Source organism: Populus euphratica, unplaced genomic scaffold (genome assembly GCF_000495115.2).
Source record: "Populus euphratica unplaced genomic scaffold, PopEup_1.0 scaffold2016.1, whole genome shotgun sequence".
Lineage (NCBI taxonomy): Eukaryota > Viridiplantae > Streptophyta > Magnoliopsida > Malpighiales > Salicaceae > Populus > Populus euphratica.
In genome coordinates, this window is record NW_011501868.1 from 6,939 (window position 1) to 20,327 (window position 13,389).

Consider the following 13,389-nt stretch of genomic DNA (forward strand, 5'->3'; position numbering starts at 1 on the left):
AAAGAGTGTAACATAACTTCTGAGTAACATTAAGGAATTTTATAATTTTTCAGTAACATTAAGACATCTTATAATAAATGGAATCCATAATTTAAAAAAAAAAAAATGTTAATGGAATCCATAATTTTTAAAAAATAAACAATGTCTAATTGTTGCTAGTTGTTTAGATTTGATATATTGAATGGAATTAGTATTTGATATATAAAAGGTACATGTTTCCAATTTTATTGAAATCACATCCAAGCTCCTCATCAAATATGATCTGAAAAGTAAATAAAGATCCATAGGGTTTAAAATAGATCCAATAGACATTCCTAATAAATCCTTAGATGTCGTAACCAGATCACATCATCTCCTCTCATTATAGTTTATGGCGTAAGAAGGACAAAGGAAGTTCGCAGAGGTGCTGGAAGATTGGGTAGTGGTGGCTTTGGCAGAGTCTACAAAGGTGTCCTGCCAACCTCTAAGATTGAGATTGCAGTGAAAAGGATGTCTCATGAATCGAGACAGGGGATGAGGGATTTTTGGCGTTTATTGTCAACATTGGCCACCTTCGTCACCGGAACTTAGTCCCACTCTTAGGCTACTGCCGGCGGAAAGGAGAGCTACTTTTGGTATATGACTACATGCCTAAGGAAGTTCAGACAAATACCTCTATGACCAACCAACGGTCACTCGCAATTGGAGCCAATGATTTAGGGTCATCAAAGGTGTAGCTTCAGGGCTGTTTTATTAACATGAAGAATGGGAAGTTGTGGTTCATTGAGATGTCAAGGCTAGTAATGTCTTACTAGATGGTGAACTGAAAGGAAATTAGGAGATTTCGGCCTTGCAAGATTGTATGATCACGGAACAGATCCTCAAACAACCCATGTTGTTGGAACTCTTGGATATACCTTGCACCTGAGCATGCTCGAAATGGAAAGGCGACGACAAGCACTAATGTGTTTTCTTCTGGGGCCTTCTCGCTTGAGGTCGCTTCTGGCAGAAGACCAATACAACCGACAGAGGATGTGATCCTGGTTGATTGGGTTTTCACTCAATGGCTTAGAGGTGGATTTCTAGAGGCCAGGGATCCAAACTCGGGTACAGAATGTATTGCAGAAGAAATGGAATTGGTGTTGAAACTTTGTTTGATGTGCTCTCATTCTGACCCAGCTGCTAGGCCAAGCACGCGCCAAGTAATGCAGTTCCTAGAGAGTGGGGTGTTCCTCTGCCAGACATTTATCCACTTTGTCTTTATTCTGGGGGCCTAACATTTTCACACCTTTCAAGGGGCGTTAGTTCTTTGTTTTCTTTCAAGACCTTGTCAAGAATTCATGTGCAAACTATCTGGGGAATCCGAGGAGTTCCTGAAAAGGCCAATATGTAAGATATTATCCTCTGGATTTTTCATGTAGTAAACTGTCCTCTGGGGATGCATATGAAAAAGATAAAATTACAGTCACATGAATGTGAGTTAATATATATAATCAAATTAAATCATACTTAATCTAACAAAAAAGAGAATGATGTTGCAGTGTGTGAACAAAATAGAAAGAAAACAGTAGCTCCTCCAGTAAAAACGAAGTGATGATGTCCCCTTCTAAGAGCTTGCATTTATTAATTATTTCCAAATAATTTATTAATTATGTATAGGAATTAGGATGAAACATTCATCGCTACGGCTACTTGTGTTTTTTCTTCTGAAATTGCCAGACCCATTTCTCATTCATATTCAAATGTGAAGCTTCCGGCCAAAAATCCTTGATAAAAAGTATTTGGCTCGCATGTCTAGCTATTAGCAATGTAATTTTTGCAGGCATCCATTTTTTTAATGTGAGTAAAATAATTTTTGATCGTGAGCCAAAACTATGGCAAAGGGTTACAAAAACAGAATACTGGTTAATGTTAAGAAAGTAATTTCATAAAATTTAACCAAAAATAAATAAATGGTATTTAATCAAGTAACATAAAAAACAAATATAGCGATTCAATAAAGACTAAAACTAATTTATGAAGGGTAGTCCAAAAATAACTCTAACTAAGATAAAAGAAGATATGATTTCATGAAAAACAAAAATTTTGCATGTAGGGTGTTGTTAGCGGGTACAATTTCAGGCACTTTGCTTGAAAGTTTTACCATGGATTTTTTATATTAAAAAATTTAATTTTTATTTTATTTTGATTAAAAAATCAAGAAAATATCTTATATATTTTAGTACACTCATCTATAATTTTAAATAACCAAAAAATTTAAAAATCAACCTGAAATAAAAAAACTTCTTGAATTTAAATTAAAAGAAAACATGCTAGATTAATCTTTTTCTTTCACACAAAAAAAATATCTAGGCATCGTTAATGTGTTTTTTAAGAGAACAAAAATTAATCATGAATTCAAAATATGACACATATTGAATTTTTTTAATAAGAATATTGAGATATTTGTTAGTGAATAAGACATGTAACTAATTGGTTGGTTACACTAGCATTGATTTTATTCATGTAAAATATATTTATATTTTATTAATAAATCTAAAGTAAAAATAAAATCTATAGAAAAAAATACTTTACATAAAAAAATTATAAAATTATTATAATTATGATATTCATATTATTTCAAAATATTTGACATTAATTAGAGTTATAAGGACCATTGTATATTATTTTCCTTTATTTATGAAAAAAAGCAGTTGCTCTAATAAATTATTGTGTAAGAGATATTTGGAATTCATATGCAGGTGTATAATTAGATGACATATATACTGAACTGTTTTGCAAGATAATTTCATATGAAAAGAGCATATATGTTTATACAAAGGTTCATGTGATAGTTCTGTGAGTAATTTTTAAACTTGAGATCATTAAATTATATTATATAGAGAGGATTATGTTTTGATCCTAACTATAAGTTGTAATAATCAAGGGTAACAAATAAATAAATATTGAGGATAGCATAAACTGTATATAAGGTATTTAAGTAATTGGTTAAGGTGGAATAAGATTTGAAAAGAATTTTAAATATTTAAAAAATCAATTACTATAGTGTTTAGAACTAATATAATTTAATAAAATAGACACATTATATGCTATAATGTCTAAATCAAAATATTCATGATAAAGATATAATAATTACATTATAAAATTGATTACTAAAAAATTAAGTTAAATCACTTATAACTTTCTTAATATTTGAGAGATCTTGACAAGTGACTAGACATTGTTCTTGATCTTCAAATATAAGTCATTCAATTTTTAAATTAATAATAAATTAAATTATTTAATTTATTTAATATTATATTTAGAAGTATAATTTATATTTGAGCTAACTTATATGAGTTATACATATAAGAACCAATGATTCAAAATTAAAATGGAATGATTAATAAAGTGTAACTTGATTTTAAATAAATTTAAGAGATTAAGGATTGGAATGTAATTAATACAAATGATTACAATTCTAAACTTAGAAAAAGTAAATAGGGACTTGATTGAATAAATTTCTAAAAATATTCTAAAATAATATATGTAATTTTACTATTCAAAGGGTTTTTATATTTTTATTTAAATAAAATATTATATCTCTTATTTGCTGAGGTGAGAAGAGTACAATATAGAAAAATCTAAAACATAAAAGAAAAGAGTTATCATTGTAAGATATAACATTCTCTCTCTTAAAAGGATTTATGAGATTTTTTATTTGTGGTTCATGTAGATAACTATTAAAAGTTAAATATTTGAAATGATTTTTTTTTTAATTTTCATTGATTTTTCACTAGCATTGAAGAAAATATTCACAGACAAAAAGAACATCTAATCTTCATGTAATCTTCGTATAAATCCTAAACAATTCTAGATCTGTCTAACGGAATCTTTGAGACTCCAAACAAATTTTAAATTTATTGTTTCTATCACACATATATTTTTTAAAAAAAACCTGACAATGATGACATGTTATATCTACCTATGTAAAAAAGATATAATCAACTAAATTTATATCTCAGGTGATGAGATATTAATAACCCCATAAAAGGTAAACAAAAACAAATTGATATTCTCAATTTTCATTCAAGTCAATATTGAATGCTAAAATTAAAAATAAAAATATTCAATTAAAAAAAGTTAAAAAAAAAAAGATTTAATTAGTTCAACCTTTCATACATGAAATTTGGATTATGAGACCCCTTGGATTTAAACACCGTTTTATTTTCAAATTAATCTTCATTTACTTATATAGAAATCAGGTGCACAAAATGTTTTTTATGTTAGAAATTATTATTATTATTTAAAAGTAAAAATTAAGGGTGGTGTGTGAGACTAAAATAGAAAATAGCGCTTATTTTTTAAAGATTGATAAAAAGAAAGTATTTTTTAAGCAAAAAAAAAAAAGAACATTAAAACACACACATACACACATTAAAAAGTTAACTTTCAACTTTATTTTATACCAAAAACACCTAAAAAATACTCTTAATAACCTATATATGACCTTAAATAACCTATCGATTCAAAAACCTAAAATCAACTCGAAATAATTTTTTTCTTGATGTCAAATCTACTGTTTTTTAGAAACTATGAAAGTGAAAAAAATAACCAAGTAAAACTTCTCTAATCAAATATATCATGTTGACACCAAGATCAACCACTTTAGTGGCTGAAATAGATGTTAAGCAATGATTTTTATTTTTTATTTTTAGAATCCAATGATTTTCTCTTTCATTTCTCAAAGTACAAACAAAAAAATAAAAATAAAATATGTTTTGATCATAATTGATTTTTCTTGAAATTTTAAAAATATAAAGTACCTAATAATTTTAATTTAGAAAGTATGAGGACTATAATGAATGCTTTACCATAATTTTGAAAGCACCACCCATGTCTTCTATTTTTTTTAATTATAGTCCATTATCTTTTAACCTTGTCATTTTCTAAAAAATTAACTAAAATTGTCCTTCAATTTAGTTTTGTAAGAGAGAAATAAAATAAATAATAGGATGAAAAAAATTGCATTGTGCATGGCAATCCACAATTGATCTTGTATCTACAATACTTGCCAATGCCTTTTAGTTTGCACTAGATCATTGGCTTATGATATGTTATAGGTCGGATCAATTTTTTTTAAGTGAAAAAAATATTTAGGCATTGCTAATATTTTTTTATACTAAAAAAATAAATCATATAGGTATTGATCCAATGTAAACTAGTCGCCTTGGCAGGCTCGAAGGCCACTCCAAGAATTTGTAAAAACATAGTTTGATTTAAAATAAATATTTAAAATGAGATTTTTTTATAAATATTAAAACGATAACATATTGGATGGATTCAAATTAACATGGTTTAACTTGACAATTTGCATGTTGTGTCATGAGACTATTATAACCCTTAGTAACCAAATCAAAATAAAATTATAAAATCTAATTTATAATAAACACAATTTTAAAAGGATGAAATTGAAAAATATTCAATTAAAAAAAATGACTCGTGTTAATTTAGGTTAATCTATCAAACCTGCGAACCGAGTCATAATATCATGATAAGTTAGTAGGAAGCAAATTGAAGGAAATTATAAAGCTTAATTTTCAATCAACCTATTGTTAAAAGATGAAATTAAAAAATTAAAAATTAAAAAAAAACCCGAGTCAACTTAAGTTAACCTGTCAAACCCATAACATAAATCATGATAAGAGAAAACCTCATAAAAAAACCCGAAACAAATTACAAAGTCTAATATCAATAAATCTAATATTAAAGAATATAACTGGAAAAAAAAAAAAAGCAAAGTAGCAAAAGAAAAAAAACTCAAGCCCATTGAATTAACTTATTAAATTAGTAGTATAAATAAACGAGTTTAGAATAATCTCATAAAAAATAAATTATAAAATTCAATAATTAGTATAAAATTTAAATTACAAAATAGATTTGAAAAAAATGCTATTTAAATAAATAATATTTTATAAGTAGATATAAAGTGAAATCCCCTCTCTCTCTTTTTTTCTAAGTTAATTAATAACAATGTAATAAATATATAGGGCTTGGAAACGACGCTACCTTATAATAGAATACAGGTCATACAATAGCAGATGGTCCGGCGTTGCATCCATTTCTCTCTCTTTTTTAGTGGAAGAAAGAAAGTCATTTGAGAGAGAGAGAGAGAGAGAGAGGGTGAAATTGCATTTGTATATTGAAAAGGAAATAGCAAAAACAACGACAGCAAGTGATCAAGAAAGAAAATACATAAAACAGAAAGATAATGCCGGTGAGAGTCGAAGAAACCTCCTCCTCCTCCTCCGCACCTTCTCAACTTTCAGGTATTCGTTGCTTCCTTCGTTCGTACCACCACCTCTAATTCAATTATTCGATTTGATTAGGTTTAGTATCTAATTATAATATAATAATCAATGATGATGATTAATTAACACTGTGAAGGTGAAAATTCATCAGGACACACTTCACCTCCAGTTTGTACTCTTTTGACTGTTGGACAGGTAAGCCTTTTGCTCTCTCTCTCTAATTTTTTTTAATGATAATTAACACTGTGAAGGTGAAAATACCCCCCATTTCTCGCTGTTCATTTTTGTGAATTCATATGCGTTGTTTAATTTATTTGTTGTTGGGTTGAAACAGGCCTTTTCTGGAACCCAGAATGTTTCTAGTCTTCAGAAGGATGAAGCTTGGAGAGTCAATGTTCGCATTCAAGAAGCTTGGAGAGTTAATGTTCGCATTCAAGGATGTGACCTTGATCATGGTTACCTATGTGGTACTATGGAAGCCCTTAATGTTCCTATGGCTGACACACCCGTACGTTACCATTTCCTTCTATCTTCCTACTTTTAGACCTGCAAAATAAGTATTTTTTTTTGTTAAAATTCCTTCCATTTTTGGCTAATAAAAGGTTCAACTAGGATTTAACTCATTTGTTAATGTGTGGCTATGTTTCCATGCTTCTTTGATCATCCGCAGTCTGAGCTAACAACACGTGCGTTGGATCTTCCTGTGGTATTAACTCTGTAGGGTGTTTCATGTTATTGTAACATATTGGTGCCTTGCTATTTCATTTCTCGCACTTAATTCTTATGGATCCAATTTGGAATGGATTTGTTCCTGCTAGAGTATCCTTAGGACGGGACTTGAATGCAGTTGGACCTAATCAAAGGGATGCATGGATTCTGTAAAATGCTACTTTTTTTATTATTATTCTTGCAGGTTTACGGTGGTCTGGTGAATATGCAGAATGTACTTGCAGTTATGTTTACTTTGTTTAGCTATGATGTGTCAGGTAGTAACCTTTTGGGAAGGAGAAATCGTTGATGGCAAGAATTACACTTTCTTCACTGGCAAATGGGAAGCTTCGTATGTGCCTTAACTCCATCTTTAATGCATGTATCATGTTAGATATGAGTGATTGTGGACAATACTTTCCTTTTTAATTATTTCAAGAAAATTTACAGGTCAGAAGATGATATAAGGCACTGGACTAAGTTTCCGTCTTTCCAACCATTGCTGGTAAGATCCAGAACTTCTTTTGCATATACGCCGGATAAGTGCTCTCTGATTGATTTTGTTATTCACAGGAACAACTGAAGGTTGATGGTGGCAAGTCTTTGGACTTGATTAACTATCGGTACAAATTTATGGTAATACATGATCAAACATTTGAGCATTTGGTGATAGAATCATTATATCAGAACTAGTAACTTGAGATTTTGTGTGGTCTGTGTCTAGAGATGGAAAGAGCAATACTTTGTCAACGTTGGAACAGACTGTGGGTTGACCATAGCTGGTTTTTACTATGTTTGCTTCTCTTGTACTGATGGTTCCATCAATGGCTGCTACTATGATCCCAACAGCAGGTACTTCTCCCATTTTCCTTGGGCTTGAGATTCTACATAACGTTACTTGTTGTTTTCTCTGGATATTAAATGTTATGATGGCAATTTCTATCTATTTTTACAAATATCATATTCGTTAAACTAGATCAAGCATGTTCCCACCGTGTAGTCACTGTTTACTTTTCTGTACTGCAAAACAAACTTATGAATGAAATATGGTAATGAATCATTCTTCATTTATCTTGCAGCCCGTTTCAGAAGCTTGAACTGAAATCCACCAATGAGGGAAGATCAGGTTTCAGTTTTTCATCTTATTGATCAGATTTCAGTTTTTCATCTTATGAGTTACAGTGAAGTAGAACTGGTGCAACTGAATTAGCACCTGAGAATTTGTTGAATTGAGCAGAGTTTCTTGAACCACATCTCTGAAATCTATAGTGCTCTATCTGTAATAGTAAACAATACCTTTTCATGCTGCTAAGAAATGCTCACCATGGACTTTTATCATCTCAAACTGAACAAGTGACTTTGTGTTAGGTCATGGTTGTTTTGTGAGCATTATAAACTGGTTTGGACAGGATCTGTATCTGATCAAGAAAAATCTCCTGTGAAGGCAGGTCTTGGATGGGATCCAAAATCTCCTGTGAAAGCAGGTCTTGGATGGGATCCAATGAACAATCAAAGTTATGTATTTGTAGCAGTCAAATTAGCAGATGATCGATGCTTTAGCTTCATAACTTTAGCTCAAGGGAAATGGCTTCAGAAACCTCCCAAACAAAATTAGTTTGATAGGAAAACAAAGTAATTCTTTGGCGTTATACTGGCTTTAGGTCGCCCTCTTTGCTGCAGATGATCATGCAACTTCCATGTCCCAATTGTTGGAAACTAACCACGCAAGTATTTGAACATCGCAAAGTGAGTGTTTATTGATTGTTTCACTTTTTATTCGGATTAATTTGTTTTTTCGTCATTTTCCTTTTCTTGCCCTTAGGGTGTCATTGTTTTCACATTCCTCTTCATTAAAGAGACATCAGAACTCAGCCATTCGTCAGAAATTTGATAACCTAGAAACTTCTGAAGTGGAGAAGAAACCTTGTTTTTGCTAGCAAGATTAGGCACATTGGAGGGCATCTCTCCTGAGTCCGATGTTTGTTGAGTATTGTTAAAAATACTGAGGGAGACAAAAATTCACTCGCATGAGCAGAGGAATGCAGCATCTGCAAACCATATTGTGCCACATCAACCTTTGAGGATTTGGAATGTCCTGTGAGCAATTTATCTTCCTCCCACTAAATGAAGCCCGCGTAAACAACATTTGTTTCAATAAATTTTAAAGATGATGTTAAAGAGAGTGATTAAAAAAAAAACTATGGATAATAGAATTGGTGTCATAGAGGAGAAGGGAAAGGAAAAAAAAACACTTGGGATTTGGGAGTTAGAGTTTTTTAAAAGACAAGAAATTATTGGTGTAAAAAGAGTGTAAAAAAAAGAATGTTAAAATTAACAATTATAAAGCATGCTTATAGCTAAAGTTACAAGTAAGAGTATGATGTCAATCACAAAAAAGTCAATCACAAAAAAGTTTGGATAGCTGAAAGTTTTTGCTCTGGTTGTAGAGGATGATGCAATAAGATTGACTATTGATTTGACAATTCAAAATTCATGATTTATTTTTTATTTGAATATAAAATCAACTTTTCTAGATGAAAATCTTTAAGAATAGATATTTATAGATCAACTTTTAAGTTACATGAAATTTAATAAAGAGAATGAGATATATAATTTATAAAATGTTTTTTATGGGCTAAAGTTCTAAGAGCTTGATATAGTCATATAAATACTTGTTTATTGAATGAATGATGTAAAAGTTGTATAATATATTTTTTTATTAAAATTAAAGATCAAGGAAAGATGTTATGTTTGGAGACTTTAAAAGGTTCATGATGACTAAATTTGATATATCAATCTTGAAAAGTTACATTATTTTCATGATTTTGAAGTGGTTCAATAAAATGCTAGAATATTTATTTCTCAAAAAGAGATGTTTGAGAAATCTTAAAGAAGTTTAGAATGAAGAATTGCAATTCGATAAGTACACCAACAGTTTGAAGCTAAATAAGGATTATGGAGGAAAAAAAAGGTTAACTACATCTTTACAAGCAAATTGATGTGAAACTCATGATCACTTGGTCACGAAACTCACAACAACATTGACAATGAATCTCAAAAAGTTGAAATGAATCTTGAAAAGTTAAAATAGATTTGATAAGAATGTAACACAATCAAAAGTTGTTCTAAGGCACCAACACTATTGAAACAAAAATCTCCAACCTAAAAATACCAATTTGCAAATAAAAAGTACAAGAAAGACACTACAAAGAGTATTTATACTATTGAAAGAAAAAAAAAACCTTAATACTAATGGATCATATATGCATTTAATTTAAATAAAAGCCCAAAGTAATTAAATTAAGGTTTAAAAATAAAAAAAAATAGTCTAAATTATTTTTCACCTTTTTTCCACATATGATAGTGAAAAAATTTAAGATAAATAATTTTTGAAGAATTCTTGTTGAATACAAGTTTGATACCTTATAAAATAAAAAATAATTCTTCATTAGTTAATTCTTTTTATTTGATATGGAATCCTTGTAAAATAAATAAGCTAAAGGTTGTCATATAAGTTCCACCATTAAGGACTCCTTGTAGTGAATACAATTCATAACTTTCAAGGAAACAATATTTTTTTTTTCATTTTTGTACTTTGCTAACAAATTTTAGACCCAATTTTAAACATGTCATTTTCTCTTGTCCAGACTAATTATCGGGCCTATCATATATCTTGGAATGGTACAAATATCTATTTTCCAACCCATTTAAATCACATCAAAACTCCTCTTGTAGCTTTAAATATGACCTTAAAAATAAAGAAAGCTATAAATTGACAAATTTGAACCATTTTTACCCAAGCCTCTTGACTTAGTTAATTGAACTTGTCTTGAATTCACTTTATTTTAGGCTTGTAATATATTCAATGGACACTCCTAATTGATCATTTAATGTCATAGCTAGTATTGCATCACAAATTGTAAGGAGTTTGATGTATTTGACAACAACAAAGTCAAATGTAATGTATTCAGTAAGTATTGTTAGTAGATACATGAAGAATCCAATATAATTTTATCTTTTAACTGTTAAAAAGATACTTTTATACTTAAAAGGTACTATAGAGTATAGATTGTTCTATAAAAAATGAAAATCAGATTTGACAAGAGATCAAGATAATAGAAGAACTTATGGGTTTGTTTTTAAGATTAATTCAAGTGTTATTCCATGGTCTTTAAAGAAGCAATCAATTGTCATTTTATTAACCATCTTAATTTATAGTTGTAACTTCATATATATGTCAAACAATATGATTGAAGAAAATTCTTGGAGAACTTAATTCCAAGAGATAAGGGCCTATGATAATTTTTTGTAACAATTACTCAACAATCAAACTATAAAAAAAATTCAGTTCTATATGGTAAAAAAAAAACTTATATTAATATAAAGTTTCACTTCTTAAAAGATCTCACAAAGGATGAAACCATTGAGATAATATATTGCAAAAGTGAAGATGAAGTCGTTGATATATTCACCAAATCTCTAAAATTGAAATTGCTTGTGAAGCTTAAGAGATTAATTAGTATTTGTATTCAAGAAGGCCTTGAAAGATAAAGGCCTAAAAAATAAAAATAAAAAATTTATTTTTTTCTTACATGTGGGTAAAAATCCTAAAATTATTTAAGTATTTAAAAAAAAAAAGTCTAAAACCCTTTACATGTTTAAAAAGAATATTGCGTAGATTTTACAACAAGTTTGTAAAATTCTAAAGGATTTTGGCCAACATTTCAAAAATGGCGCAACAACTTATTTTATTTATTTTAATATGTGGAATTATGAAATTATATATAAGATGTATTCCTGGTATTAAATTACATAAACTCATTTACTTTATTTTTATTTTAGCATTAGAATGATTAAGTTTTAACATGATAAAATAATAATTTTCTTATTAAGACTTTTCTTAAACTCTAGATAGACCAATGGTTAAAAAGCATAACATTACCTTAGTTTATATCAAACAAATAAATAATATAGTTTACCTCAGGTAAAGTATATTAGTGGTTATAATGCATTCTTTTTATGTAATCAATCCTTTTACCCAGACTCTGTCAGGATTTCTTATGACCAAAATACTAGTTAATAACTCCCATTTTCTTTTTCTATTAATAAAGGATAAGGATTTCTTATCTTTTCCACCCACATTATTTTCGACAATCTTGATCTAAGAGGATAATTATCGTGACACCACATGGATACATAAAAAAAATCGAATCTTTACTTTTAGATTACATATATTGGACCTGCAATGATACATTGATGGTTGACATATCTCTTTTAATTATGTTTTAAAATGAGTGTAAAATTATATTTAATACACCTATATAGAGTTGTATTAATCCGGCTCAATTTTTTTCCTCCCAAAACACCCAAAACTAAAATCAAATAAGTTATTGTTTTTTATTTTTGAATAACAAAGATTCATGTATTAGTAATTTATATCATTCACTCGTAAATATCTTTGAATATTGACCATATAATTCATTATCTTGGATTAACTTTATAAATAACAAAAACAATTAATAACTAAAAAAATTATAGAAAAGAATGAAAAAGTATGATATTTTCTACAATAATTTTGAATGTATTAAACAAATTACGCATGAAGTAGATTTTCCATTTATGTATCAATATTCTTGAACAATGACCATAGATGATTCATTTATTTTTTGTTGATATTGTGAATAATAAGAAAAACAAATATTATCCAATAAAATATCAGAAAAAAAGGACACAAAAAAAATATTTTTTCTCATAAATAATTTTATCATGATAAAATCAAATCAAATCACATCAAATAATTTTTCATCCAAGTGTCAACTTTTCTAAATAACATCAAATAATAATTTATTTATCATGAGTTGATTGTACGAATGACTAGAAAAATTAACACACAATGCGGTGAAATAATTTAATGTATACAAAACCCAGGACCACAAAATCGACAAATGAGAATTTGTTCGGGTTCAAAATTACCATTCAAGAACGATGGGAATTGGGCAAAAGCTCCTAGAAATTGATCAGGTAGCATCAGCAACTGCACCTTACGCGCGAGTGCTGGGAAGTAATTGGAAAGTGACGGCGCATGTCTATCTTGTGCTGTCACTAAATCTACACACAAAAAATAAACTAAAGAACTTGAATTTCTGGGTTGTGATGGTGCTGCTTTCTAGGTTATTTTTTAGAAATAATTTTGAGTTATTTTTTTGTGTGTGTTTCCATCGAATTAGTGGTGAGGACAAGGCTGATATATTCATCAGCTAGCATGGAAAAAGTGGTGATGTTAAGGTAATGTGGTTGTTGATCTTGCTTTTTGTTTTTTTAATCTTCTCTCTAATCTCCAGGGTTTTTTTTTCTCTTTTTTGTTGGTCTCTTTTCTTTTTAATATAGGATTTTCTCTTATTTATATTATCGG

The 13,389-nt window shown here is 29.0% G+C and overlaps 1 protein-coding gene, 1 long non-coding RNA gene and 1 pseudogene across 2 annotated transcripts; all 3 read left to right on the forward strand.

Moving 5' to 3' along the window:
* LOC105118541 (L-type lectin-domain containing receptor kinase IV.1-like) overlaps positions 1–1,256 on the forward strand; it is a 2,056-nt pseudogene extending 800 nt beyond the window's left edge.
* A 4,792-nt stretch (positions 1,257–6,048) lies between these two features.
* On the forward strand, positions 6,049–8,126 carry LOC105118542 (glucose-induced degradation protein 4 homolog). Its single transcript, XM_011016521.1, has 8 exons — positions 6,049–6,287; positions 6,406–6,464; positions 6,604–6,777; positions 7,256–7,329; positions 7,428–7,482; positions 7,551–7,613; positions 7,702–7,829; positions 8,057–8,126. Exons 1-8 carry the CDS (start codon positions 6,230–6,232, stop codon positions 8,124–8,126), a joined length of 681 nt encoding a protein of 226 aa, XP_011014823.1. The 5' UTR covers positions 6,049–6,229.
* A 4-nt stretch (positions 8,127–8,130) lies between these two features.
* Positions 8,131–8,778, forward strand: LOC105118540 (uncharacterized). Its single transcript, XR_840969.1, has 2 exons — positions 8,131–8,425; positions 8,462–8,778. It is a non-coding gene; the product is annotated as an uncharacterized LOC105118540 (long non-coding RNA).
* Positions 8,779–13,389: the final 4,611 nt, after the last annotated feature.

Coding starts and splice junctions, on each gene's coding strand:
- LOC105118542 (XM_011016521.1), top strand. CDS start 6,230: ATGCCGGTGAGAGTCGAAGAAACCTCCTCCTCCTCCTCCGCACCTTCT. Junction 6,465..6,603: donor CTCTTTTGACTGTTGGACAG/GTAAGCCTTTTG, acceptor GGGTTGAAACAG/GCCTTTTCTGGAACCCAGAA. Junction 6,778..7,255: donor TTCCTATGGCTGACACACCC/GTACGTTACCAT, acceptor ATGATGTGTCAG/GTAGTAACCTTTTGGGAAGG.